We start from the raw sequence: 24,088 nt of genomic DNA, 5'->3' as shown, positions 1-24,088 counted from the left end.
TCCTTACTATTAAATGCCCAATTTGTGTTTTATTCATCAGCATACATATGTCATTCTTTCTATTAAGCTTCATTTAAATTAGGATTTAAATAAGATCCAGACATTATGATTGGATGTTACATCTCTTAAAAGTTTCTATTAACTTATAATTTCCCTCTCCATCTCTTTCTGCCCGTGCAGTTGATTTTATTGAAGAACGTGGTCCATTTGTCTTACAGTTTCCCACCATCTTGACTAGGCTGATTGCACCCCTATCGTGTTCACATGCTTCTCAGGGTTCTGTATTTCCTGTAAATAGGCACTTGGATTTAGATGTATGATCAGATTCATGATTAATTTCTTTTGTCAAGACTACCTCATAGGAGGTGTTGTGTTTTTTTCATCAGAAGGCATACAAGGCTTGGTTGTCTCTCCTTATTATTTTTTAATGGTGACTGTCTTAGTTCATTTTGTCCTGCTCTAACAAGGTACCTGACACTGGTAATTTATAAAGAACAGCAATGTACTCTCTCACAGTTCTGGAGCCCAGGAAGCCCAAGATCAAGGGGCTGGCATCTGGAGAGGACCTTCTTACTGCATCCTCACATGTAGGAAGGTAGAAGGGAAAGAGAATGAATGCAGCGTCCTCACATGACAAAGCAACAGAGTAACCCTAATACTTCAAGCTCTTTTTATACTAGTTATTTTCATGCTAAACTCTTTTTATACTAAGAAGTAATTTTTAATACATATATACAAAGTGATTTCCTCTTCATCTACTATTTGGTTATACAGTGATACCAATCACATGAAGGACATGCGGAATAGATCATTTCTTTTTTTCTTTGTGACAGAGTCTCCCTCTGTCACTCAGTCCGGTGTGCAGTGGACAATCACAGCTCGCTGTAGCCTTGATCTCCCAGGCTCAAGAAATCCTCTTGCCTCAGCCTCCCGAGCCACAGCGAGTGCAGTCACACACCACCATGTTCACCTAATATTTTGATTTTTAATACAGATGAGGTCCTTTATAAATTACCAGCCCGGGCTGTTAATTTTATCTTTCTTTGAACAGTTTTCCAAATCATAAGCAACTTTATGACCTGAACACTTCCCATTAGGCTACAACTCCCAACAGTGTTGTACTAGGGATTACATTTCCAACATGTAAATTTGGGGGGACACATCAAGACCCTAGCAATGATCAGTACCTAGATCCATTATTTCATCAGAAGTTGCAGAATAGCAATATTCCAATGCTATCATTATGTCTTCATTTATTAGCTGAAATACTTACATAAAAAGCAAGTATTTGAATATCCAGTGAAACTGCACTACAAGGAAACATAGAATAGATGAATTATTGCTGCTCTCCTTTATAAGGTTTCCAAATAATAAGATGGTTCACTAGTAGCTTTCTCCTTGCTTGCTGGTTTCATTATCATTACACATTCATGCACGTATTGTTGTTGCTATCTTTATTGAGGCTCCCACTGTCCCGTCTTTGGCCAGGAGAAGCATCGTGTCGCCTCCTAGGCCCTCTGGCCCACCCAAGTAATCTTTCAAAACTGCTCTATTTTCTGATATGACAGGATGATTCCATACATTTCCTGTACAGACTCGCATTCAGGCATTTCTCTAAGAAGCTCTGATCCCCTCAAATGAAAAAATGCTATTTCCAGAGTATAGTCTGGATTGAGAAATGCTGAGTTACTGGGTTGGTCATTGATTCTAGACCTTTTCTGTGAATATACACAGGAGTTTTTCTTCCCTCTTCCTTTTTTAAAAATTAAAACATATCAGGAATTAATTATGGACATGTCTAAACTGAGGACTATCCAATTTTTGTTCATTCTCCTTTAATTTATATCTGTACACTTTTTCTTCTATATTAAGAATACTGGGTACTCAATGACACCAGGAATGACAGAATTAGAATATTATAATTTCCCATCTCTTTCATCCTGTAATACCCACCCAAAACTCTAAGATTAACAATACCAACAACAAACAGTTTCAGGGTCCTTGTCGTTAGGCAGTTCTTTTTTTCCTTAGGATACATCTCCCTTTGTTTGTACAAATTGCTTAAAGTTAATTGAAATAGTTACTCTTGTTATGTTTAGGCTACCGACTAAAAATATATTTAAGGTCAGATATTTCATATTCATTTTTTGTTTTAAAATTGAAATTTATTAAATGTATGAATATTAATATTCATTTGAAATGTTTACTGTAAAATTAAAATTGATCATTTTATAATTATGTAAAAGATGATATAGTTCCAACCTCAAATATACAGAAGGAAGGAAGTAGTATGCATCTAGTTTCTATTTTACTTTCTCCATCCTATGCTCTCCCTTCTCCATAGGTAGGTAGGTAGGTAGGTTGGTTGGTTTGGAGCCAGAGTCTCATTCTATCGCCCAGGCTGGAATGCAAGGGTATGATCTCGGCTCATTGCAACCTCCACCTCCCGGGTTCAAGAGATTCTCCATGTCTCAGCCTCCCGAATAGCTGGGACTACAGGCGTGTGCCACCATGCCCAGGTAATTTTTCTGTATTTTTAGTGGAGACGGGGTTTCACCATGTTGGCCAGGCTGCTCTCAAACTCCTGACGTCATGATTCGCCTGCCTTGGCATCCTAAAGTGCTGGGATTACAGGCGTGAGCCACCGCGCCCAGCCTGGATTATCTTACTTAACTTTCTCTTTTCCTACATTTTTATTAACTAGTAATCACATGTTTACTAGTTTAAGGGTGTTATTCAGGATATTGTTCAACATACTGAATCAATAAAATATTTCTCAAGTTTTAAGTTAACTGCTATTTTGACTACACAAACAATGATGTAAATTTAATTCAGGATTTCTAACCGTGGCACTACTGACATCTGGGCTGCAGAGTTCTCTGATGTGGGACTGTCCTGTGCTTGTAAGGTGTGTACTAGTGTCCTTGACCTCTACTCAATGCCCAACTCCACCAGTTGTCACAACCAAAAATATCACCAGACACTGATAAATGTTCCTTGGAGAAAAAACACTCCTGTGGTTGAGGAGCAATGATTTAACTAAATCAGTGATCTCTCTGTATTTTCTACAAAAAAAGCTCAAGGCTAAATTAAAGGCAGCTTCTAGGGAAACATAAAAAGACCTCAAGATGAGAATTCTACCTATGAAAACCATCTAGGCTTTATCTTAATACCCAAACTTCATATCCATTTTTCTATGGAAAAAAAAATACATACTCTATATATTTTTCTCAATTTCCACCAATTCTTTATGGAACAAAGGAGATGAGTGAATTCATTCATTGGAAAACAGGAAAGTGACCACTCCTTCTTTAAGGCAAAAATTAGAAATTTATTTATCTAAAAGCCTTTATCAGTCATGTCCCCAATTAGTGTCGATTATCCTTCAGTTAAGCAAATCTCTACATACTGTTGGCTTCTTTCTTTTCATATCTATAAACAGTTAGACTACTAACTATTTACTACTAACTACAGCTCCTTGATAGCAAGCGCTAGGCCTTATTAACTCAACCCTGGACTCACCACCTAGTACAAAGCATGGCCAGTACAGACAAACTCATGTTCTATGTCTGAATGAATGTCATTAACGCAGTATGAAAAATCACCTTGACAGGTGACTCATGTGTGATGCATTACGTTCACACAGTTATGGACCTGTGTATAGTAGATGCTTAACCCAATGCCTGCCAAGACCTGAAAATCTAAACCTTAGCATACCAAAATGAGAACAAGAAAATAAGATTTGCATATTCTCTCACTGGTGGCTGCAAGACAACACATACGTTTCAAATGTAACTTCTTTTTCTCAATAAAAACAAGATAAAAAGAGATATTTGTTTAAATGGTTTAAAACACCATTTAAATTTTAACACATAATGCCAGTCAAATGTGGATGGTTATGTGTTAGAAATTTTGTTGAGCCCAGGGCAGTCAAAAGGTGAAAACTGATGGAAAGTATGTCAATTGACTTCATAAATGAACATAAAGGAATTAACTTTTCTTCTAATATTTTTATGGTGCAGCTATATTAAAGCTACATATTGCTTTAGAAAAGATACAAGTACAACAATAACACAACAGAAAGTTCTGTATTTAAGTACATACATTACAGTGTTATTACTCAAATAAAGACACTATTTTCCAAACTTCTGGTATCTGAAGACCTGAACTACTATTTAATTAAAATTTTCCATGAGTCAAATTTAGGCAGTCAACATTGTATACACAGGATCATTCCAAGCAGATATCCACTAAGTCATAGATTTAATAAGCTAGTAAAAAAATCAACCAGGGTAACTAGTGTACCACCTACACATCATTTTGTATACCCTTTACGGTACATGCCTCACCTTTTGAAAAACACTGCCCAAAGCAAATCCAATATAAAACTTTTTAAACAGTATATCCTAGTAAACAAAATTATTTTCACAAAATTAGTTTCTTGAATATGTGCATAAATAAACCTAAATCTCTTGCATATAAAAAATATTCAACTAGGCCGGGCGCGGTGGCTCAAGCCTGTAATCCCAGCACTTTGGGAGGCCGAGACGGGTGGATCACGAGGTCAGGAGTTCGAGACCATCCTGGCTAACACGGTGAAACCCTGTCTCTACTAAAAAATACAAAAAAAGCTAGCCGGGCGAGGTGGCTGGCGCCTGTAGTCCCAGCTACTCGGGAGGCTGAGGCAGGAGAATGGCGTAAACCCGGGAGGCGGAGCTTGCCGTGAGCTGAGATCCGGCCACTGCACTCCAGCCTGGGCGACAGAGGGAGACTCCGTCTCAAAAAAAAAAAAAAATTCAACTAAAACAACTTATAGGTTCTCTTCCACCCCAAGCATCCTTGGAAACATGTCATTGTATCTGAGTCCGATCTTGTCCGGATGATAGAAAGCAATTGTAGTAAGTGGACAGCACTGGTCTGCAGCTGCACGCAATCCTCTAGAGCATCACTTACATATCCCATCTTGAACTATACCTTCTAAATTCTCTACACCTCTGTATGGCACACTTGTCCTGTGGGTTCTGATGGGCTAACAGACCTCTAACTGTTAAACTGCTCTTCTTTTCTTGTTCTCTTTATATATATCTTCAAGGGACAACAGAAGCAGAAGTAGTTTGTAAACATCTAGAAGCAAATTGCCAAATTACTACAGATTGCTATCAATGCAAAAAACGGGAATTAGGATGCACTTTCAGAAGAATAAATTATACATTCTAAATATTATCTACCGATATTCTATATCCTAAATATATATATAATTAACATATATTATTACCCATCTATTTATAAAGATCTACTGAAGACTACCAATCACTAAATACACATAAGACCCAAATTTTCTACCTGAAAAAAACAGAAGTGTTTCCAAATAGATGTACCTTAAAAATAAATAATCCTTTTATTTCCCCTCACTCTGTTGCCCGGGCTGGAGTGCAGTGGCACAATCTCAGTTCACTGCAACCTCCACCTCCATCCTCCAATCGTTCAAGCAATTCTCTTGTTTCAGCCTCCCAAGTAGCTGGGATTACAGGCATCTGCCACCACACCTGGCTAATTTTTGTATTTTTAGTAGAAACGAGGTTTCACCATGTTGGCCAGGCTGGTCTCAAACTCCTGACCTCAGGTGATCCGCCCACCTCGGCCTCCCAAAGTGCTGGGATTATAGGCATAAGCCACCCCCCCAGACAAAAAATCTTTTAAGGTTATACATTTATTGAAAGTGACCTTCTAACTCTTAACAACTGCTCAATTACAAGATTATACAACTAAAAACACTAAATACTTGTAGCAAAAACACCTGACTTTTATGAGTACCTTCCAAGAATGGCTAACAGAACTCTTTAGGCAAGTATCCTAGATCTGGAATACTAAGGGTCCTAGGATTCCTCATATAGGACTCACTATGTCCATATTCCCCTTCCCTAAAGAGGTATTCTGCTCACCCAAATCCCTGAAGATAACTTTGACAGGGAGGTCTCTTCTTCTGCAGTTCTTCAGATAAAGTTCAAATAATATAAATGATGGTTGTAACAGAGCTGACTATAATGAATGATGCCATGTTTTGTTTCAATCCAAAGCTCTTCGGTCATTTCTACTTGTTCTAGCATTCAGATAAATATATGGAAAGGAAAATCCAAATAATTTAACTTGAACTATTGTCCTTATTTACAGTTAGTGAGTCATGGAAAGTCTACTAGTCGAAAGTAAAGTAAGCCTAATCTATTACAATGTAAAGAACTGCCTACTTCTCGTGCAAACGACATTTGCATGGGTCCTAAACTTAATTTTTGGAAAAAAAACAAACAAACAAATAATTCCATTTACAGGGGCATGGATGAATAACAAAAGTTGGTATTCCTGTAAATTAAGATGAAATGTGAAGAGAAGAAAGAGCTTTCACTTACTTGCTCGAAGGACTGAAGGTGTGACCTCAATTTCACTTGTTGCTTGGTAAGGATGAAAGGCTGAGACACTGTTGGTGCCAAGCTCACTACCAAATATCTCTGGGCTCTGGGTACCCGTTGAACTGGCACTGGTGCCATCACCTCCATGATGTGGATCCTGCTCATCAAACACCGCTACCAGCTAGAAATGAAAGGTAAATGTGCACTTAAAAATAAAGGCACTTAATTTATTACCAAAATTTTGTACTATTTTGACATAATTCTATAGTGCAAAACTACTGATATAAATGACCCTAGAATGGTAAGTTTTAGGAAGAAAAATCTCAAAGAAACAGTCTTTCCCTAAATTTTGATGCTTTACTTGCTTCTAAGTCGTACATTTCATATTCAAAAGTCTATGGGTAAAAAATAATAAAATTCTTTGCTATCACAGCATGCTAAGTCAGGGACAGATATAAATCTTCTTTAAAATATAGGATATATATTTAAATGGAAAAGAAAAATGCAAAAGAGTGTGTGTATATATATGAGTATACATACATATCTCTGTGTGTGTGTGTGTATACACACATGGTATGAACTACTATTCACATAAAAAGGGGATATTAAAAACTAAACATGTATCTTCTTATTTGTGCATAAGATACATGCTAAAGACAAACTGTCATACAAATATTTATTCTAGTTAGTAAATTTGTTTCTCTTTAGCAATTCTCACTCTACTACACCCACGCACACAAAAACACACACCAAGAATGAACAAAAGAGTGCAAATATTTTTGATAATGAAAGCAGATGTTTTCACAGAAACAAGTTATAGAGAAGAAAAAGCTAGAATAAACTGGTGTTCAGAATGGAATCCAGGACATCAGTATGAGCTCAGTTTTTGTTTGTTTTGTTTTGAGATGGAGACTCGCTGAGACACCCAGGCTGGAATGCAACCACATGATTTTGGCTCACTGCAACCGCCACTTCCTGGGTTCAAGTGATTCTTCTGCCTCAGCCTCCCAAGTAGCTGGGATTACAGGCGTATGCCACCACACCCGGGTAATTTTTGTATTTCTGGTAGAGACAGGGTTTCAACATATTGGCCAGGCCAGTCTCAAACTTCTGACCTCAAGTGATCTGCCCGCCTCAGCCTCCCAAAGTGCTGGGATTACAGGCATGAGCCACTGCTCCCGGCCAAACTCACAGTTTTTATAAGTACATAGTTAGGTAAATATACAGACAAATGCGTAAGTATACCAACAACTGTTAAGGCATGTCTGTGTATACAGAGTTCACAGCTCTGTCCACACAGAGATCCTAGAAACAGAGGCATCCCCAGTGCCACTGAGCATACCTAGCAACCCGATCATGGTTTCTAATACCATTCTTCAGTTAATAAACAAGGGCTCCTTGACAAACGGTTGATTTCAGGGCTGTGGTCAGGGAAACACATGGTAAGCATGGAATACCTTGTGATGTCAAAAAGTAAGGGGTACTCAAAAATGATGAAGGCACATCAAAGGGAAGCAGGTGTCAACCTGAAGGGGCTCCCAATGGACAAAGCTAAGACAACTTACAAACTTAAGAAATCATACTGGCATTGGATCATTATCCAAAGAATAAACTAAAATCCATGTGTCCATAATATAAATAACTGAACAAATAAATGGTAGAGAATAAACAGCTGTTCTCTGCTATAGCATTCCAAATAATACATAGAAGGAATAATGACAACAGAAATCATCATTAGGCAACCTCCACAGTAAAAATTGTTCAGGTAAAATCTATTAATGGATGCTAACATTAATGGGTGTGAATATGATGATAAATGGCTCAGAATGTCTCCCCAGAAGAGTCATTTTGACTAAAAAGCAAAACAGCAATATCGTTGAAGTGGAGAAACTTGGCAGCCACTGCTGTACCCACGTTAACATCATTCATAGTAAGATGTAGCAATATCACGTACCATCTGATAAAATGCACTGGGAAGTATATAACATTTTGTGGTATTCTTGCCAAAAATGTATAACTTCCATCTAATCGTGAGGAAACATCAGACAAACCCAAATTGAGGGATATTATTCTGAAACACAGATAAGGCTCTCCAAAAGTATCAAGGGTCATGAAAGTAAAAGAAAGAATGAGGACAACAAGAAAATTGTGCAAACTGGAGGAGTCTGAGGAAGAATGAGAACTACATGCAGTGGGAGTATAGAAAAAGGGCATTAGTGAAAAAATAGGCACAATTCTAATGAGCTCTGATTAGTTGACAGTACTGACTCAGTGTGAGTTTCTTACTTTTGATAATTGTTCTATGATTATGTAAAATGTTAACATTAGGGATAGATGAAGCGTATATGGAAATACTCTTTCCATAAAACCAACTTTTCTGAAGTATAAAATTATTTCAAATTAAAAGTTTTAAATGTTATATTTTAAAAGCTATAAAATAAAAAAAAAACTCTGTGTCTTCTTATAACTAATACAGTTCTTAGGATGCTAATATACTTCTTATAAGTCCCAAAGAGTAGGGAGGCACCGTGGCTCATGCCTGTAATCCCAGCACTTTGGGAGGCTGAGACAGGTGGATCACTTGAGGTCAGGAGTTCAAGGCCAGCCTGGCCAACATGATGAAATCCAGTCTCTACCAAAAACATAAAAAATTAGCCAGGTGTGGTGGCACGCATCTGTAATCCCAGCTACTCAGGAGACTGAGGCAGGAGAACCGCTTGAACCCAGAAGGCGGAGGTTGCAGTGAGCCAAGATCCTGCCACTGTACTCCAGCCTGGGAAACAGAGCAAGATTCCATCTCAAAAAAATAAATAAAATAGAAAATATACCCCAAAGAGTAAAAAACTTCTAAGGATCCACAATGGCTGTCACCTTGGAGATTCACCCTTCAATCCCACACCTAGCAACTCAGCTTAGCCTTCCAAGAAAAGAACCATGACTGCAACCAAAACAAACCCCTCCCCTGCCTCCAATCCAAGCTTTTTCAAGGCCAATACTTGTCTCAGGTAAAAAACAGAAATGTGAATATACAGAATATGAGTAGGACTCATAATTACAGTCCTCCTTTTATAAATGGCTTTGTCATTTTGAACAAATGCTATTTCCATGAACATTTATATATCATCGATCCATTTATGATACAATGAAGAAAACCATTGTACAGAAACCTGCTGATGTATAGATAGAATCAGCTGATTAAACAATCTGGAAGAACCATACCAGGGTTCATACCGTACCAGGGTAACTGGTATGAAGAAATCACAATAGGATGAATAACTGGGCTATTCAACCTTATAATGAACAACATAAATGGGAAAAGAAGTCCTTAATATTTACAAAAAAATGGCAAAGTATGTATATGTATACACCAAATTATCCACATATAGTAAAATCAGTTTGTTTATCTGACAGTGACTGGCAAGTGTCTGCCTGTATTAGAGACACAGACATGCCACTAGATTAGGGGTCAATTGGCAAACTCTTCCTGAAAAGAATAAGACAGTAAATATTTTTGGAGCTGTGGTCCATACTGTCTCTTTCATAACAACTCTACTCACCAATTATAGTATGAAAGAGTACCAGCAGACAATGCAAAAACAAATGACTGTGACTACATTTAAATAAAACTTTATTTATAAAATAAACAGGCCAAATTCGGCCCATGGTCCCTAGTTTGACAACCCAGTCCAAGTATAATGCCCATCTTTCTAGTAACATGCAATTTTAGTTTCAGTTTGAACAATAAAACTAAAAGTCAAGGTACCTTTGTAGCCCCAAAAGTAAAACACTCATTTCAAGCTCTGCATGAGGATTTTGGATTGCTACACTTGATTTTAGTATCATCATACTTTTCATAAGGTGTGTGGCTTAATATGCATTTTCAAGATATTAAGTTTTGTCATTTTGGTGCTTAATTGGAAGCAAATGAAATTCATGTTTTGTTATTAACTTTTCACAATGATGTGTTCTCTCAAGAATCGAGTCCTTTCTGCAAACTAAAATGGAGACTGAAAATTACAAAGAACAAGTCTTTAAATGCCACACATGATGGAAGAGCTTATACATATATATTAGTTTCAATAATTATCTCCAGCATTTTTAGAAAACATTATAGAATCACAGTTGGTGCCAATAACATACAATTCTACAGCTTTCTTTTAAACCAAAATTTAAGTGCCAGGTCCCAATATGAAATAATTTTGTGTTAAATTGAGAAAGATACATAATTTTAGAAAATCTACTCTAAAAGAATATATATAGTAACACAGCGCAAAAAAAAAAAAAAAAAAAAAAAAAAAAACTATCGCAGGGGAACCTTCACAAAAAAACACTGCATATTAAAAATCTCTATCATGCCCTTCAAAAAGTAAAGGAAAAGTCTTTTAAATTTGTGAAATGTTACTCAAATTCTAATTTAACAGATGGAATCTTCGCTGCTGTCCACAAAGTAGATCATTTTGAAAGTTTATTTTTTCCTTGCAATAATTATTAATCTCTCTTCTGTTCCATTCATCTATCAAGTCTCTATGAGAAAAGACAGGCAGAATTTGGATAACACCTACAATAGCTCAAGCATAAAAAAAACTCTAAACATTGTCACCCACTTTTCCCTACCTCAGGACAAGTCACTTTAACTATGAAACATCAGAACCCCCCAATAGAAAACCTGTTATAGAAACATCACACAGAAATGCTTATAAAACCCTTGGATCTAGGGAATCCCTTTAATAGGTAAAATTAAGGCCTGAAAGCCCACAACTGCATGTAGCAAAGTGGCTAACAGCAATAGAGAATCAGAGAAAGCTACATTCAAAGTCAGCTCTGACCTTATTTTTGGGGTAGCTGTCGGTAAATCCAGTGGCCTCTCTAACATCTCCAAACCTTACTCTCATTTGGAAAAGAGGATGGTGGTTGTGGGTAGATAGAATAATGGTCTCCCCAAAGTTATCCACACCCAAACTCCTGGAACCAGTGAATGTTACCTTCTATGGCAAAAGGGACTTTGCAGACCAATGGAGTTTAAGAATCTTAAAATGGAAAGGTTATCCTTCATTATCCAGGTAGAGCCCCATCTAATTATATAAGTCTGGAAAAATGGAGAGCCAGGCCCGGCTGTGGCCAGAGAGAGACGTGATGATGGCCAGAGAAATACTACACTGCCCACCTTGAAGATGAACAAAGGCAGTCATGAGCCAAGGAATGTGAGCAGCATTTAAGAGACAAGGACAGGGATTCTCCCCTAGAGCCTTGAGAAAGGAGCATGGTTAACACGTTGATATTATGGCATTCTGACCTGTCAGCCTTTTACCAAACAGAACTGCCAGGTAATGAATTTGCATTGTTTTCAGCCACTTATTCCTGCTCTGCCAGATGTGAGACAAATGAGAGATAAGGTATACAACTCCCAGAACACAATATGCACGTTTACTATGAGCTTTTATTAAATTATGTTGTGATGGTTGATAAATACGTTCTACTTTTGTGAATATGAGAATCAATTTCAAGAGTAAAGAAGACTGATACAAAGCTTAATCGCTGTGTCTTGGATCTACACAGGAATAGTAAGGGAAAAAAGAACAAGGAAAGAAGACAACATGCTAGAAAATGCATGTTCAACATAGATATGGCCACAAAATGAAGAGCTTCCACAGACACTCTACATCCTCCTCTAGAGGGCCCCACAGAAATACAAAGACGTTTTTATTATTTCACTTAACAGGAAGCAAAGCTGAGGCTCAGAGAGATGAAGCTGACTACCATATAAATAAATACAGAATAAATTTGAGACAGGAAATCAAGTCAAAGATCCTATTTTGTCCAAATCTTCCTGCTCTGGAGCATCTAATATATTCATGGCACAGGCAGCCTACAAACTAAGATCATCTGAAGGCCTCTGAATAGGATTCTGTTCATTTTTGATTAACCAAAGGTAATAACCTGCCTTTACCAAATTAATGCAATTTTGATGACACCACTTAAAATTTTTCTGAACGTATCTGAGGGTAACAAAGATCATCACAGACAATTCCATGCTGCTGATGCCATCACTCAGTCTTAAACAGAGGGCTTAAAAGGATCAGAACTTGCAGATTCTACCCTCATACAGGAAAATGAAAGCTGATTTAAGCCAAGACTAAGTGAAATCTCAAAGACCTCTAGGTTCAAACTCCACACACCCTGAGAAGCCGTTTTATTGTGACACCCTGTGAGCAATCTCTCACTTTCCATTGCTTTCTTCATGTATAAGCTAAACATATCCAGGGGAAGTCAATTATGACGGGTGTCACTGGATACTCAATGTCAATATATAGAATTGTTTCACTATGAAACAAAGACTTTTAATTCTTTTAAAAAGGCATCATATTTTGGCCCTGGATAAAGCACAAAACATGTTGGAGAATACTAGAAACAAGAATAAACCTGAAGATGCCTCCATGACCCTCTCTTCACCTAAGAAACATGAGCAGCCTCCATGAGTCAAGTCAGATCCAGCGGCTTAATCGACAAGAAGCACAACACAGAAAGTGTGTGTATGAGAAACGGTAGGCAGATGTCATGGGCACATGTGTCTATAAAGAAGAAATGTGATAGAAGAAAACAGAAAGAAAATTCAGCAGATATGGGAGAACTAGAGCACAATGCAATAAATTTCAAAAAATTAAAAATAAAACTAAAGGAGTTGGAGATACACACATTTTTTAAGTTTGAAGCGAGGCTGTTCCATGATGTATAATTCTAAACTATCACTAATTCAAAAATCACTTTTCCTGTCCATAGTTTATTAAATTATAGATTTCTATAATTAGGGTCGTAGTTACCAATACATTTAAATTCTTCTGTCCTTTCACTCAAGGATGTCCAAAAAAATTATAAATTAGATCAAGTATTTGAGCTTCTGAATTCCCCTTTATCTATCGCTTATTTTTTTTTTTAAGATTTCATTTACACTTGTCTCCATAAAGCACACGTGATAACCTGTGGCACTTACATAAAAGAAAAACTAACCAAACACTAACATGCTTGTGTAGATTATCATAGTATATTAATCCAACATAAGAAGGGAGCTAAATGAGATCAATCTTTAATAGAGCCATTTCCGACAAAATATCACGCAGGAGAGGGCAGGACATTCCCGCTGCCTCCTGAACAAGTCAGGAGGCCACCACCATCATAAGCTTCTATCTGTCAATCGCCAAACGGAGACCTGTCCCACAAGAGCTAATGCCATCCTTTGAGAAGAAAGTATTTCTTGAACACTCATGCCTAATAGAGATATTCCACTCCATCTGGAAACCACAGAGCAAGATATTCACCTATGATACTCCCTAGCCCTGATGCTTACATTTCGGAGCTGAAATTTAATTCTGTTGTCCCTCAGGGTGACACAGTCTATCACCTACTGAGCCTTCAGACTAATTAGATTCCCAATTTAGGACTTACGTTCAATAATAGCCTTGAGTATGTCAACCACAAACCACAATGAAAATATGCAAATTTGTATAGCCATCAGCTAGCTGACCCACCTGCCAAATATAATATAAATCCCTCTTGCTCTACTCTCTATCACAAGTGCCACTGTTACACTGGTACCCACCCATGAGGTTACAACTACATTACACTACTGCTTAAGTAGTAATAAAAAGTAGGATAGCACAGTAAGACAGAACAAAATAATTCTGAAATGCACTAATCACATACAGATAGGTTGACTCCAAACTGGAGGAAGTGGCATGAGTTGTGATTTTATCATGAACACATGCAGTTTTCCCTCAAAGAGAACATGGTAAGACTGGCAAATGGGCAAGATGAATAATCTCAGAAGCAAATGTAATGATGTAGTAACTAATTATTATGTAGACACAACAAAAAAGGAAACTAAAAATCAATTTGTAAGCTTTCTGATGACTGAATTTACTTTAATGACACAGAGACAATACTAAATCCTTAATCATTCTCTGAGCCTTGCTTGCTAGCATGGTTCATTAAAAACTCATTTAAATAGAGCTAGTGTTTAACTGGATGAGTAAGCAAAAGGATATATTTGGACCAATGGTGTTTTGTAATCATAGTAATACAAACTATACCAATAAAAACTCGCTACAGAACAAGAATCTCAAGCTTGCCATTGGAAAACTTTAAATCTTATGTATGCAAGATTAATTCTGTGCTTCATCAGCATTTTAAGAAGTGTATATACTGTCTGATGAAAAAGACCCAAAACTTAGGAAGGCACTCTAAAATACCATTAGCACATTAAAGACTAGCGAATGTTCCTACCGGCTAAGCCAAGAATGGCCAAGTGTGGGTAGAAACCTGTCTCAGGCTCTAGGCCCATGGTTTGCGATATTAGAGCAGTTTCTCACTATGGGTATACGTTCCAGCCTTGCCATTCTGCCAATCTTCCAATATATCTAAGAGGGAGTAACATGGAAACAGGGGTCAACAGCATGGTGTTCTAATCTGTGAACAATTTGGCTTGACAACTCATATGTTTACGTGTATCCAGAAATGCTTGCATTAACAAATGATGAATAAGAGAATCCCTCAATAGTAACTCTTTAAATTAACAACATAGTCTGGAGACTAGGGATTTTGCTTAAAAAAAAAAAAAAGATTTTTGGTTTTCTTTGTGGTTTTTTTTTGTTTGTTTTTTGTTTTTTTGAGACGAAGTCAAGCTCTGTTGCCTAGACTGGAGAGCAGTGGTGCGATTGCTACTCATTGCAACCTCTGCCTCCTGGGTTCAAACAACTCTCCTGCTTCAGCTTCTTGAGTAGCTGGGATTACAGGCGCTTGCCACCACGCCCAAATAATTTTTGTATTTTTAGTAGCGACAAGGTTTCACCATGTTAGCTAGGATGGTCTCGAACTCCTGACCTCAACTGATCTGCCCTCCTTGGCCTCCCAAAGTGCTGGGATAACAGGCGTGAGCCTCTGCGCCCAGCCAAAAGATTTTTATTAATCAAAAGTCTGCCAGGCATGGTGGGTCATGCCTGTAATTCCAACACTTTGTGAGGCAGAGGCGGGTAGATCGTGAGGTCAAGAGATGGAGACCATCCTGGCCAGCATGGTGAAACCTCATCTCTACTAAAAATACAAAAATTAGCCAGGCATGGTAGCATGCACCTGTAGTCCCAGCTACTCAGGAGGCTGAGGCAGGAGAATCGCTTGAACCTGGGAGGCGAAGGTTGCAGTGGGCCGAGATCATGCCACTGCATTTCAGCCTGGTGGCAGAGCAAGACTCCATCTAAATTAAAAAAAAAAAAAAAAAAAATCCAGCATCATGTAGGATATAGACAGGTCTCAGTGAGATAAACCAATATCTCTCTCTCTTTCTCTCATACACAGACACACACACAGCCTCTCTAAACTGTAATTAAAAGATAACGACCACAAAAACCCACAGCACCAATCAAAATGTTAAACATTACTGAGCAAGCAAGTGGGGGTGAAATACTTTCCACCTTCTTCCTACTCTACACAAGCCACAACTCCCTTCACTCCCAGGCATAAGTCACATCCTGAAGTCTCCCCAGTCCCTAAGCTGTAATAGTCCCAGGGCATGAAAAGCTGCCAATGTGAATGCACATCCCAGAAACACAGCAGGACAGTTACCACCAGGCAGAAGCATGCCTTGCTCTCCTGCTCCTCTGAATATCTGCCTTCATTGGTGGGTCCATGAAAACAGAGCTGAGATCCTTAGTTAGGAAGGCCTTTTCTTTCTAGGCTTTCCTCTTCAGCTAGCTGGATATAGTAAACCAGGGCCTGGTTCCATGGATGGGAAGACCTTGTCTCCACACCCATATACCACCCGCAAACCCTCCTCCTGCAGTGACACCAGCAAGTTACGAATGTCTAGCTGCAAGGAAAGTAAGAGTCCCACTTAAGCCACAACTGTCTCCTACCAACTTATACCATTGAGCTCCCTGTTACAGTTCATATCCAGTGTCGTCAGAAACAAGGGTAATTCAATCTCTGTCTATCATCAAGTAACACCATCTCACAGAACCGAGACATTCCCTCGCTGGGGCTTCCTCAACCCATCACTCATTCCATTGTTGAACTAGTAAAAAAATGACTCATCACTAAAATGTCTTGCCATTCAAATCTGGTAAACTTTATACTTTATTTTTTGGCAATCAGTAGTGGAAAACTTTTCATTCTAAAATAGAAACTTGGAAGGATCACTTCCTTAGTCCTAAATTTTGCAAATTATATTTAAAATGAGAAGCACTAGAAAAGAAAACTTGGCTGTGGCTTTGGCCAATCAATCAGAACTGGGAAGCAGTTAAGCAATTTGCACAAAGTCACGGAAAACTTCTCCACACAATATTAGGTCTAGAGATGATGCAGCAGGGGTCAGCACATTACCAGCCCTGGCATTTAAAGACAAGATGGTATTTCCAACTCTAAGAACTAGCCTTGTTTCCAAGGCAACCTGCCCTTTGTATAGGGGACTCACTTGGGAGTTTGTAATCCCTTTACCTGCTGACTTCACAATTTGAACAAGACCCTCAGCGATAACTTAGCTTCCATCTAAAAGCATCACAAGAAAAACTGAGAGCAGTTTAACTACTTAAAAGGAATAAAGGAATTCAGATGATTCTATTAAGACATGGGCTGGAGTGGAGAGGGTAGAGAAGAAAAAAGTGATTCAGAAAAAAAAGAAGAAAGTAGAACTAGGAGTTACCCACTATTTCTGTTCACTTCAAGTTCTGAATGAAAGTCCAGGTGAAAATGACACACAATGAAAACCTCGAATTCACTCTGACACCACAAGCCAATATTAGCAAAAGATCAAAGTTCAATAAATTTGTTTTGTAAAATGTAAGGCTAATGTTACAGTACAAAATGACTTTCAGTTTAATTTGCATGCAAAAAGGAAGGGTGTGACTTTTAAATATCTACCCAGGGGCACAGATGAAAAACTTCATTTTCTGACTCCTTTTTTGCTACTCTCATTATTTCAACACCTTCTACAAAGGAGAGATAACGGTGTCCTTGACATTAGCCTAAATTATCTTCAGTATACAACACAATACTGATTAAATTAGGCTCATTTTAATCAACTGGCAGGTCTATTCAAAACTAACTAAATAATAAAATTATTTTATCAACTCTTCATTAGTATAACCTGTTTAGCAATATTTTTAAAAAACTGAACACAGAATAAATACTAATTGTGTGCCGATCTTTTCACCTCCATATTTGACAGGTAAAAGAAATAACTTGCAAGTTAAACATTTCCCCCAATCCACAAATTGCTTTAATACTGAAATTTAATGCCAATCTTCTGGAAGGTAAATACTAGTGCCATCTAATGGACTTAGTCAAGCACAAAGAGTTTAGAAATTTAAAGTTTTAAAGAAAATCCATTCTGAGGAAAGCCAAAGCCTCTACTTGCCTTCATTTGCTTCCCAAGACAACATCCACACAAGTGAACCCAGAATAATGGAGATGGAGACACTTTTTATCCTGCGGTTTGCCAGGAACTCAACTCATTCTACTACTACGAGGTTGCTAATCATGAATGAGCTCTCCAGGATGAGTCAGCCTCAAAGAAACAACTCACCAGCTGCACATGGCCCTAGGTAACTTCTTCATTTCTCTGAGTTCAGTAGTGATAGTTTTGGATTTTTTTTTTTTTTTTTTGTCCCATAAATTTCATTTGATTATGACAAAGTGCTTAGGATGTTTCCTGTAAGTAGCAAGTTTTTAAGAAATGTTATTAATATTTGAGAAAGTTTCAAGAGACTGAGGTAATCAAGAGGGGAGGAGGAAAGACAACTAAGCTAAGCCATATAGACTTTATGGTGAAAACTGTGGGGTGTCATTAACACACAGCAGTTTAATTTGCATTCATTCTGCACGAGGTTTCAAGGAGTATAGAGAAGGACTAGGAGGGTAAACACTGGTAGTTCATCAGTCCAATAATGAAGAAGTCATGAGGGCTGAGGCTAATGGAAAGGTGGTGAAAAGACAACCAGGATGTATAATTATTCAACTGCAGAATGGAGACTTATTTAAAAGGACTTGGTATGCGGTGGATGGGTGCCATTATGAAGGAAGAGGACAGATTTTAGGTGTCTAGGTTTGTGATTTGGGTGGTTGGGCAGAGGACAGGCGCCAAGGACAAACAAAGACAAAAAATGATGCATGCAGTTAGAGGGAAAACTATCACATGCTCTCACCCAATTCCTGGGACACAACTGGAGATGGGATCCATGGTACAAAAAAGAGTTCGAGGCTACCTACTTGTAGCTGGGTGCCATCCACATGTAGGTACAATTGACACCAGAGGTTTTATCCAATCTGAATGTGGATCACGCATGGAAATCAGAACCAAAACCTGGGTAACTGCTAAGATTGCAGGTTCCTCTTCCCTTCCTCCAAACCACTTTCAAAGGATTTTGAGAACTGACTAAAGAATATAAATAAAATCAAGGAAACAGGGTTTCACAAAACTAGAAAGAAAAGTAGCATGGAACAGTTGGATCAGCAGTACTCAACACCACAAGGCGGCCCATGAGCTCTTTCTCTAACAAGGACACATGTGCATTATCACCCCAGCGTTACTAAACAAGTGACCTTAGAACAATGCAGAGACGCAAACCGCCATACAGTCAAAATCTGAGTATAATTTTTGACTCCCCAAGAACTTAACTACCAAAGCCTACTGTTGACTGGAAGCCTAACCACTATCATGAAACAGCTAACACCTATTTTATATGTTATATGTATCCACACTGAATTCTTACAATAAAGTAAACCTAGAGCAATTAAAATGTTATTAAGAAAATCATAAGGAAAAGTATACATATATTTTTTACTATCCTTTTTGTTTGTTTGTTTGTTTGTTTGTTTGAGATGGAGTCTCATTCTGTTACCCAGGCTAGAGTGCAGTGCTGCAATCTTGGCTCACTACAACCTCCACCTCCCAGGTTCAAGCCAATTCCCCTGCCTCAGCCTCCTGAGAAGCTGGGATTACAGGTGTGCACGACCAAGCCCAGCTAACTTTTGTATTTTTAGTAGAGACAGGGTTTTGCCATGTTGATCAGGCTGGTCTCAAACTCCTGACCTCAAGTGATCCTCCTGCCTCAGCCTCTCAAAGTGCTGGGATTACAGACCTAAGCCACCATGCCTGGCAGAAAATATATTTAATAATCATTAAGGGGAAGTGGACCATCATAAAGGTCTTCATCGTCATCATCTCCACAAGGAAGAAGAGGAGGGGTTGGTCTTGCTGTCTCAGGGGTGGCAGAGGCAGAAGAGGTAGAGAAGGTGGAAAGGGAGGCAGGAGAGACAGGCACCTCTGTGTAACTTTATAGCAATACATCACAATTTCTGAGTTGTGTTTTTATTTCGCTAAAAATATTTCTACACAATACCAACCCTTCTTCCACTGTTCCATTTAATTACAGTGTACATATCGAAGACGGGTCCATGTTATAAAAGAAGTCAAAAATAGTCTTGAATAATCAGAACCCTTCTGTCAGATGGCGTAATTTCAGTTTTCTGGCACTGCTTTGTCTCTGTCCTCTTTCTCATGATCAGGCACTGGTTCGGAAATACTCATCTCCATCAAGTTGTTTTCTATTAACTTCTAAGCTGTGGTATCTATGAACTCCTGAATTTATCTGAGACTGATATCTTGAAGTCCTTCATCCCCCATTTTCTTGGCCATTTCCACAATCTCTTTAATGATTTCCTTGACTGCCTTTGTTGTCAATTTTGTGAAGTCATTCACAATGTCTGGACACAGTTGTCTCCAGCAAGAATTTGTTATTTGTGGTTTACTGGCTTTCACGGTATTTCTATCACAAGGAAGGCATCTTCATTGGTAATTCTTCCAGACCTTCATAATAATGTTCTATCAGTGTTCCCTTCCGTAGTAATGACCATCCTTTCCAAGGGTACTGTGTGTAATGAGCCTTACGGGTCCAAATTAAAGCCGTTGTGTTTGAGGCAACTAGACTACTTCAACACCTTGAACTCCTGGGGTTCTGGGTAGCCAGGGGCATTGGTCAATATCAAAAGAACTTTAAAAGGCGACAGTCCCTTACTGGCAAGGTACTTCCTGTCTTCAGGAACAAAGTATCCATCGAACAATCTGGAAGAGTGTTCCCAGTGTCCAGGCCTTTATGCTGTGCAATCAAAAGATTGGCAGCTGGTGTTTATCTTTTTCTTTCAAGGCTCAGGGGTCAGCAGCTTTGTAGATGAGGGCAGTCCCATCTGCTCAATAAAATTGGGTTAGCCTATCTCTTCTGGACTTAAATCCTAGTGCTTGATCCTTTTCCCTACTAATAAATATCTTTTGTTGGTATTTTTTCCAGCACTTTTGTCTGCATTAAAATACTGTTTACGCAGACACTCTTTCTCCTCAATGATTTTGCATCTGGAAACTCGTCTGCTGCCTCTTGGTTGACAGAAGCTATTATATACTTCTGTTAGCTGAACATTTTTTTAAGCCAAGCCTCTTCAAAAAGTATCAAACCATCCTTTGCTGGCATTAAATTCTCCAGCTTTAAATCCTTCACCTTCTTGTTGCTTTAACTTGCCATATAATGACATTACTTTTTCTCAAATCATATTAGTTAACAGGTGCTTTTCCTTTAGCCATTCTGCATCCACATAAAAGTCACATTTTCAGTATGAGATAAAAAGGTATTTCACAAAAGTACAAGGTTTTCATGCCTGCTGGCATACCTGCAGCAACGGCTTCATGAATTTCCCTTCCTGTTTTTCATAATGGTCCCTACACTGGATTCATTTATCTTGACATGGTGGGCAACTATAGCAGCTGCAGACTTCAATCTGTGGTACATATCAACTCTTTGTTGTAATGTCATGACTTTTCTCTTCTTTTTTGGGAGCATTTCCAGCATCACCAGTGGCACTTCATATGGGTCCCCTGGTGTTACTCAAGGTTTACAGTTTCATATTAAACATGATGAAAAATGCATGAGAACCAAGAGCAATTACTTTTTATTGTGATATACAATTTCCTGGACAGACAAGTTGCTCACAAGGAGATGATGAGCATCACACTGCACCTTAAGCAGACAAGCGCCAACACTCAAGCTCATTGCAAGTAACAACAGGAGGGAGGCTATGATATTACTACAGTAGTGCAGTCTGTGCTACAGTTAATTTCATGCAGTTACGATTTAATACTGCATCTTTATGGTTACTTACATTTCTCTCAACTGCGAGTGGCACCATGTAAGCTCTGTGTATGTGTACATTTTGATAAATTTTAACTTCTTATAATCAATTTTTGTATATTTTATAGAAATGACAGGATAGCTATATTTTACACATTCATGACATACATTTTTACATTTTTTTCCTTATCTCACTACATAGTTCATCTAAAAGTTTTAATATGCCAAATCTCCAAAAAATTTTCCAATATGCTTAGTGAAAAAGATCCATTTATATGTACACACAAGCAGTTCAAACACAAGTTGTTCAAGGGTCAACTATACTTTTGTAACTATTATTTCTGAGTAGACAACTTTGCACCAGCTTATAAGGCCAGGCTCATCATGTGTTTTATTTACATTTATTCTTTTGTTCACACCATGTGCCCGCTATGTGAACTGTGTGAAGTGCTGCTTATAGAACATTTTGTTAATCTAATAAAGCTACAAATGAACTTTCTCCATAAAAACACGCACAGAGGTGTTTCGTTCTGGATATACTTTTGGCAGATTCATAGTTCTTTGCTCCATGAGAAATTAAAAAGAAAAAATACATTTTCTAACATTCACTTAAATATCAATGAGCATTTCCTCAATTCTATTACATCACTCTGATACTACAAAGTTACATATCAGCACAGTGTGAATTTCTTTTGAATATCTTCTAACTCTATTTTTACACTGAAATATCTCTTCCAGTTGTTCTACTCCATTCTTCTACTTTATGATACAGTCGTGTCACTTAACGACAGGGATATGTTCTGAGCAATAAATGGTTAGGTGATTTCATTGTTGTGTGAACATCACAGAGTATATTACATAAACCTGAAGGTATAGCCTATTACACACCTAAGCTATTATGTTACAGCCTATTTGCTCCTAGGATACAAACCTGTACAGGATGTCACTGTACTGAATGCCCTATGCAAGTGAAACATGGTGGTAAGTATTTGTATATCTAATCGTATCTAACCAAAGAAAAAGTACAATAAGAATATGGTATTATAATCTTATGGGACCATCATCCTATATGCAATGCAATACTGACCAAAATACTGTTATTCAGTGAATGACTGTATAAATGTTCAAAGGCAGAACCTAAAAATAAGCAATGTTTTAAGTACAGCTGGACATAAAGATGGGAGCAATAGACACTGAACACTACTAGAAGAGGGAGGAAGGGAAAAGGGCATGTACTGAAAAACTACCTACTGGGCACTATGCTCACTACCTGGGTGGTGGCATCATCCATATGCCACACCTCAACATAACACAATATAACCATTTAACAAACCTGCACATGTATCTCCTGAATGCAGAATAAAAGTTGAAAATATTTTTTTAAAAAAGCAATATTCAATCACTCTATATCAACTATAAAAGAATTATAACATGAGAATATAAAAAATACGATTGCAACAGGGCACGGTGGCTCACACCTGTAATCCCAGAACTTTGGGGGGCCAAGGCGGGCAGATCGCTTGAGCTCAGGAATTTGTGACAAGCCTGGCCAACATGGTGGAACCCCGTCTCTACTAAAAAATAAAAAAATTAGCCGGGCGTGGTGACATATGCCTGTAGTCCCAGCTACTCAGGAGGCTGAGAGGAGAGTCGCTTGAACCTGAGAGGTGGAGGTTACAGTGAGCTGGGATTGCGCCACTGCACTCCAGCCTGGGCGACAGAGCAAGACTCCATCTCAAAAAAAACTGAAAATAAAAAATAAATATATATATGTGTATATCTAGATGTATATGTACATATACGTATATCTAGATGTATATGTACATATGTATATGTATAGCTATATGTATATGTACATATATATATGATTGCAGCAACAGTAGCAATCATAGTGATATTAATGGTACTAGCTAGCATTTTTTACCAATACTGTGACTTTGGCCTTTTATATATTACTTCTTTTCATCTATAAAATATAAAGACTGCTAATATCATGCCCATTTCAAGCCCAAGGAAACTGAAAATCTAGAGGGTTTAGTTACTTGGCTATGGTCTGCCATTATTTCTAAGAGTCAGAACTCTCCAGGCACACCTGAAGCAAACGGTTTTGAGCAGACCCCGGCAGTGTCCAGCACTCATCTACATCAGAGCCAACAAGCAGAGGGGTCATTCAAGGAGGGTCAACATCAAGGAAAAAGAGAGCCTCAAGTTTCCATGTAAAGCAAGACAACAAAGAGAACTAGTGTCAAGAGAGACTACTGGCCAGGCGTGGTGGCTCGCACCTCTAATCCCAGCATTTTCGGAGGCCTAGGTGGGTGAATTACTCGAGGTCAGGAATTCAAGATCAGCCTGGGCAACATGGTGAAACTCCATCTCTACTAAAAATACAAAAATTAGCCAGGTGTAGTGGTACACAGCTGTAATCTGTAATCCCAGCTACTCGGGAGGCGGAGGCTGCAGTGAGCCGAGATCGCACCACAGCACTGCAGCCTGGGTGACAGTGAGACTCCACCTCAAAAAAAA

At 38.3% G+C, this 24,088-nt stretch overlaps 1 protein-coding gene across 24 annotated transcripts in view; it reads right to left on the bottom strand.

Moving 5' to 3' along the window:
* Positions 1 to 24,088, bottom strand: part of PARD3 (par-3 family cell polarity regulator) — a 724,849-nt gene that overhangs the window by 410,417 nt on the left and 290,344 nt on the right. For all 24 annotated transcript variants that reach the window (XM_017871440.1, XM_017871462.1, XM_017871451.1 and 21 more), the window contains one exon: positions 6,405 to 6,585. In XM_017871440.1, coding sequence (XP_017726929.1) covers positions 6,405 to 6,585 — 181 coding nt within the window. The remainder of the gene's footprint in view (positions 1 to 6,404; positions 6,586 to 24,088) is intronic.

This window comes from Rhinopithecus bieti, unplaced genomic scaffold, assembly GCF_001698545.2.
Source record: "Rhinopithecus bieti isolate Rb0 unplaced genomic scaffold, ASM169854v2 scaffold_763, whole genome shotgun sequence".
NCBI classification, from domain to species: Eukaryota; Metazoa; Chordata; class Mammalia; order Primates; family Cercopithecidae; genus Rhinopithecus; species Rhinopithecus bieti.
Note: the sequence above shows the minus strand (reverse complement) of the source record. Positions and strands in the feature narration are given on the sequence as shown.